Source organism: Lactuca saligna, chromosome 9 (genome assembly GCF_052625555.1).
Source record: "Lactuca saligna cultivar CGN05327 chromosome 9, ASM5262555v1, whole genome shotgun sequence".
Lineage (NCBI taxonomy): Eukaryota > Viridiplantae > Streptophyta > Magnoliopsida > Asterales > Asteraceae > Lactuca > Lactuca saligna.
Window position 1 is genome coordinate 41,701,407 of NC_136425.1, and position 6,000 is coordinate 41,707,406.

A 6,000-nucleotide genomic window follows, 5' to 3' on the forward strand; every position below is an offset into this window, starting at 1 on the left:
TATTTTTCTTCCTACATATAGTTTATAACCCATTTCACGGTTATAAAATTAATTAAAGTTTTATAATAAAAATTTATAATTATTAATCAATTATCTTAAATAAATTATTAATTAAGAGATATATCAAAATTTTAAAGTTATTATAACTTCAAATTTAATATATAATTAGAAAATGTAAATTTGAGTTGTGAAATGAGCTGCTTAATATATCTACATGACACATGATATAATATTAATGAGAAGTTGACATTTAATAACAGAAGATTAAAACTATTCATTTATTAGAATACTACTTTATAACACATGGGAATCACGGTTAATAAATTAATTAAACTTTTTAAGTAAAAAATCAAAACTATTAATTAATTATTTTAAATAACTTATTAATTAAGAGATATTTTTAGTTATATATAAAATTATAATCGTTGATTCAAACAAATACGTAAAATTATATCGTCTTATAATTTATATACATTTTATTTTATTTTTTACTCTAATATTACTAATTTAATGTAACTAAAATGAGAAATTTAAAATATAAAATTTGAAATGGATAATTAATAGATTGACAAGTGACATGATATTAATTACAATGTCTAACATGATGATACATGACAAACAAACTACTTTTTTATTAGTATAGGAAGATTAGAATATGAATATTTGAAATGATGACAAGTGTATTAAAATATCATTAATCTAATCCAAATATGACACGTGTCACAATTTCACATGGATAACATGATAAGTAGGAAGAAAATATAGGAGAATATTTATTTTTTCATATTATATTTGTTGAAATGTCAAACAAAAAGCTTTAAAAGATATAACACTTATAGCATTTGAGTTACGTGAGGAACCTAGAACAAATATTTATAGCGTGTTCGGCAAAAACTGTTAGTAGCGGGTAGCTAGATAACGTTACGTGAAGTAACATTTGAGTTTGAAGCGTTTTGTTTAAACTAAACACTAGAAGCTTGTAGAGTCAAACGAGACTTTCTGTTCAAAACGGAGCGTTTTGTCAAACACTAGAAGCTAGAAGTTATTAAACGCTCCCTAAGTCTAAAAGATAAAACCAAATATTTATTACAAACTTAAGAGCTTTTATGTCATTGATCCTTCAATAAAAAAATCTAGAGAGAATTTTGCAAAGTAAAAAATCAGTAAATAAACTGAAAAGATTTAAGAGGGTTGTTGATCGGATCTTTCATTGTTTTCATTCTCTTAACAACCTTCAAAAGAATTGCGTTATAGTTTTATGATTATTTTGCAAACAAACTCATAAAATGAATAACATGCCTAGTGAAGTATATGATTACTTTGTATAAAGAGTAAAACATGTGGTTATCTTGTTAAAAGTCTTTTATTTTGATTACTTTTGTAACTTTTATTAAACATTTATTTTATTAAAAAATATTTTTATGCGAGAGATGCTAAAGTGTAATTTTAAAAACACTTGGATTTGATCGAATATATTCATTTCTTTTTCGATCTTATGCAATATTTATATTGCACTAAAGATATAAAACAAAAACATGCCTTTTTTTGTTCTTTAAACTTTTGATAATGAAAATAAAATTAACAAAAATTTCCAAGACCACTTTTGTAAATTGTACGGCGTTCATCACCCGATGGTTATAATTTGACCCGATTCGGCTCGTTTTCAGCTCGCCTCACCATTTTTGATTTTTAAGCTTGTCAAGCTCTTCTGATCCGATGTTTTTTTTTTAATATGTTTTGGGATGCAATTCAGCGGTGTATGCATATTGAGCTAAATTAGCTTATTGATAACCATTTTCGAGCCAGAGCTTATTAAAATATTAGAAGTGTTTAGGCTTTTTTAAAAATCCCATTACACTTTTAATGAATTTTAAGCTCTACGTTTCATGTCTTCTTCAATTTAAAGTAAAAACTTGCTTTTTGTCAACTTCTCTTCACCTATATTCTTATGTTTTTGTTGTTTCTTTTCTTCCTGTTTTTTACAGCAACAAAGCCCCAAGTTACACCACAGTTTTTGTGAACCTCTTAATTAGCATACACTTGATCCAAATTGTTCCAATAAATGGTATCAGATGCAAGTGAACTAAAACCCAAATATATGCCAAAGAATGGCCATACTTGAAGGTGAAGGTAAAAGAACCATGAAGGTTGATAGTGTTACCATTTATTAATGAATTGGTGATTGTGAATCTATTAATCTTTGATAATTTCGTTGTTTCCGTTTGACTTCTTTTCTATTACCTTTGAAAGCTGGCACTTATTACCTTTCTATCAATAATTTCACCCTCTAACACACTACCAAAAACCAAATATGAGATTCTTAAAACGTATTTATAGATTAGCAAATCAAATTATACCAACTCACCATTTTATTTGCCCCCGTAATTTATCAAGAAATGTGGTTAGGGATCAGGGGTACGTATATAAATATATATATATAACTACATACAATACAACCATCAACAACAAATAAAAACATTTCACCTAATCTCAACCCCATCTTTAGATAATCAAAAGGTAAAACCTTTATTAATTCCCTCCTAATATATATCTCCAATTTTACCCTTCAATATCGGCATCCTTCATGTCTCATACTCTTGCTCCCATAAAAGACTGCAAAACGTAACCAAATAAAAAACCAACAATCGTACACATATAATGGAGGGCGTTTTGGACATTTTATACCTTGATTCCGGGTGGAGTGTTTCCGGGTTTAGATGTTGTTGTGCTACCGAAGAGGCTGATTCCGGAGTTGAATTTTGACTTTTTTTCAGCGGGTTTTAGGATTTGGAATGAACACATAAGAGTCTCATCAACACTCATCATTGCTCCAGCATTATCAAATTCTCCACAGTAATTTGGTGCTGAAAAAACCGTTACAAGTTGCCTATTTGCAAAGAACTCGTATCCATCTTCAACTACCTGCAATTCATATCAGGATTTAGGCTGTGTTTGTCGCGTCACAAACACAGCCTAAATAAGTTGGCTTATCAGCTAACTGATAAGCCAACTTATTTTTCGAGTTTTTTTAAGCTGTCATGTTTGGCAAGCCAAAAAGTAGCTTATAAGCTAGCTTTTTAAACAGCTATTTAAACTAGCTTTTCAAGAGTTTTTTAAAATTTTTCCAAGTATACCCTTAATTAATTATAAAAAACCTATTCTTCTAAATTCCTTTTATGTCATTTTATATCTTTCAGTTAGTTTTTACCAAACATCATTTTTTATTAGTTAGCTTTTCAGCTAAAAGCTACCTTTTCAGCTAGTACGCAAAACATAGCTTTAGTAACTATATCAAATTACTTTGAAATATTCCTAAACTCAAACAAGCTTTTTCTCAATGTGCATTTATCATCAAATGATGAATCATTTGTTATGTATAGAAAGTGAAGATAACAAAACCTGATGAGCACGACAAACAAGATCAAGATCATGTTTCTGAAGAAAATCGGTGACAATATCAGCACCAAAAGTATACGAAACTCCACGATCATTCATCCCCCATCCCTTAACATCTTTACAAGGATCCGACCACAATAAATCACAAAGCAAACCACCATCGGGAACATCACTTGGCCTTTTCAACTTTCTAATTTGATCCAAATTATTAAGATCGGGTGAAAGTCCACCATGCATGCAAAGAATCTTTTCATCAATAAGAGCAGCCACGGGTAAACAATTGAAGCAGTCTGAAAAGATCTTCCATAACTTAACATTGTATCGCCTTTTACATTCATCATAGAATCCGTATATACGGTTTATAGAAGCACATTCATGGTTTCCACGTAAAAGAAAGAAGTTGTTTGGGTATTTTATTTTGTAGGCAAGAAGAAGGCATATGGTCTCTAGGCTTTGTTTCCCTCGGTCAACATAGTCACCTAGGAATAAGTAATTGGATCGAGGTGGTAGTCCACCGTATTCAAATAGGCGTAAAAGATCCGAATATTGCCCGTGGATGTCGCCTGATATTATAAACAATCAGAAAGCAAATACAGACAATAAAGCAGAAAGCAGATACAAACAATAAAGCAGAAAGCAGATACTGACAATAAAGCAAAAAGCTTACACACACAAGAGAGAAAAGGGTAGGGGGAAAGGGACAAAGGGGGCCTATACTACTCTACTACCCTAATTAAAAGCACTAATCACATAATAAGTTATAAAACACACATCCATATATGGTATAAAACAATGTATGTTAGTACTTAGAAACTTACAAAAATGCAAAGATTCTAATAAGTGATCTTATTCACTATGCATCAAACATTTCACAACATAAAAGTTTGAAAGACTATTAGTAACTCCACCATAGAAATTATAACCTTTGGATAAAATAAACTATAAGATGTTCAAAGTAAAAGGCCACACCAAAAGAATTCAAAAAGAAAATTAATGCCATTTTTAGAAAAAGTAAAGACTTTTTAGGTCATGGCTTGAACTTTTTAGAAGGAAATTTGATACAGATTTTGTGAAGGATGTAGCACCAATGTATTTCTATTTGTAATATAATATTAAGTTACAATCAAACATATTAGAATGAAAACTAATTGCATGAAATGTCCATATGAAAGAGCAAATTGCAATAACAACTAAGCACCTTTGCCACATTTCTAATTTGGTTAATGGACTTCAGAAATTGTTATAAAAACATCCAAGTTAGGAAAACCTTTTATAAAACACTATGTCAACTTTCGAAACCATTTGACACTGTCTTATTAAAATTAGGCAAAATAATCGAATATTTCCAATAATGAAAAAAGGGGTCTGTTTGTTAAAGGTCAAGGCTTAAATTGATGATAGAAGATGCAATTAAGCATTACAGAGTAAACAAAAACTCAAACCCTATGCACATAAGGATTATAACAAAATAACAAAATTAATCATGTATTGAACTATATTTGATTTCAATCCAATATAAATCAACCTTTAAAATCACGTAAAATCGAAATTCAAACAGATACATAAAATAAAATCGAAAATGATACCACAAATCTTGATCGGAGCTTCGAGTTCCAACAAATTCGGCTGTCGCAAGAAAATATCTCTGGAAACAACACAAAGTTGCTTGATTTCTGTTTCGGCAAGTTGAACCTGCTTACCAGGTCTCCCTTTAACTTCAAGCAACCTACGAACTATACTATCAAGAACAGACTGCTCCATCTTTTTATGCCGATGAATCGATCAACCCGTGTATGAATTATCAGAAAATTGTTGAAAGGAAAGATGGGTTTGTGGGTTCTTGGAATAAAGATTGAGAGAGAATATGTAAAAACCTAACTTTGGGCAATTGGTAACAGATATATACAAGAGATGAAAAGGGGAATTCGTTTTGGACGGATAGAGATTGAGCAAAAACGTCAATCGTGTGCCCTGGGGATGGGTATCTAATAGAGGATGAGGTGGGGACTAGGAAGAGCTGACTTGTTAACGGCTGTTGTGAAAGTGGGCCATCACTTGTATATTGTAGAGCACTGGAAGCTGACAAAAAGAATTTAGCCCCCCTACACTTTGACTAACATTGCAAACAAACCCCTTAGACAATGGATAACTGATAGGAATACAAAGAAACAAAATTATAGAGACGGACGCCAAACATTACAATACAAGAAATTTAGGCAAGTATGCATCAACCGAACATAGAGGATCAATGAGGTAAACTAACAAAATAGCAACTAATCATGACGTCACAAGGTATTAGGTATATTTTCCATAATCTTGGAAACCATTAGATAAAAGTATATATCATTAGATAAAAGTATATATACACAATGACAAGGCCATGGACTGATACATAAAGACTAAACGTATATATACACAATGACAAAGTCATGGGCTGATACATAAAGACATAGACTGGATGTGAAATCAAAAAACAAAGTAGAGAGTAGACCCTTAGTTAAGATGTCTGCATACTCCGATGATGAAGGAACATGAAGAACATGCACATGACTAATAACAACCTTGTCCCGAACAAAATGAATGTCGATAAGTACACATACTTTG

The 6,000-nt window shown here is 30.9% G+C and overlaps 1 protein-coding gene across 1 annotated transcript; it reads right to left on the reverse strand.

The window, feature by feature from the left end:
- Positions 1-2,312: 2,312 nt before the first annotated feature.
- Positions 2,313-5,359, reverse strand: LOC145014960 (serine/threonine-protein phosphatase PP1-like). Its single transcript, XM_078973407.1, has 4 exons — positions 4,983-5,359; positions 3,400-3,959; positions 2,686-2,922; positions 2,313-2,613 (listed from the first exon to the last, which is right to left on the reverse strand). Exons 1-4 carry the CDS (start codon positions 5,155-5,157, stop codon positions 2,590-2,592), a joined length of 996 nt encoding a protein of 331 aa, XP_078829533.1. The 5' UTR covers positions 5,158-5,359; the 3' UTR covers positions 2,313-2,589.
- Positions 5,360-6,000: the final 641 nt, after the last annotated feature.

Excerpts from the sequence above, each read along its gene's own strand:
- LOC145014960 (XM_078973407.1), bottom strand. The coding sequence starts at position 5,157 with ATGGAGCAGTCTGTTCTTGATAGTATAGTTCGTAGGTTGCTTGAAGTT. Across the intron at positions 3,960-4,982 it reads AGCTCCGATCAAGATTTGTG|GCGACATCCACGGGCAATAT; the intron begins GTATCATTTTCG and ends TTATAATATCAG. Across the intron at positions 2,614-2,685 it reads ACACTCCACCCGGAATCAAG|TCTTTTATGGGAGCAAGAGT; the intron begins GTATAAAATGTC and ends TACGTTTTGCAG.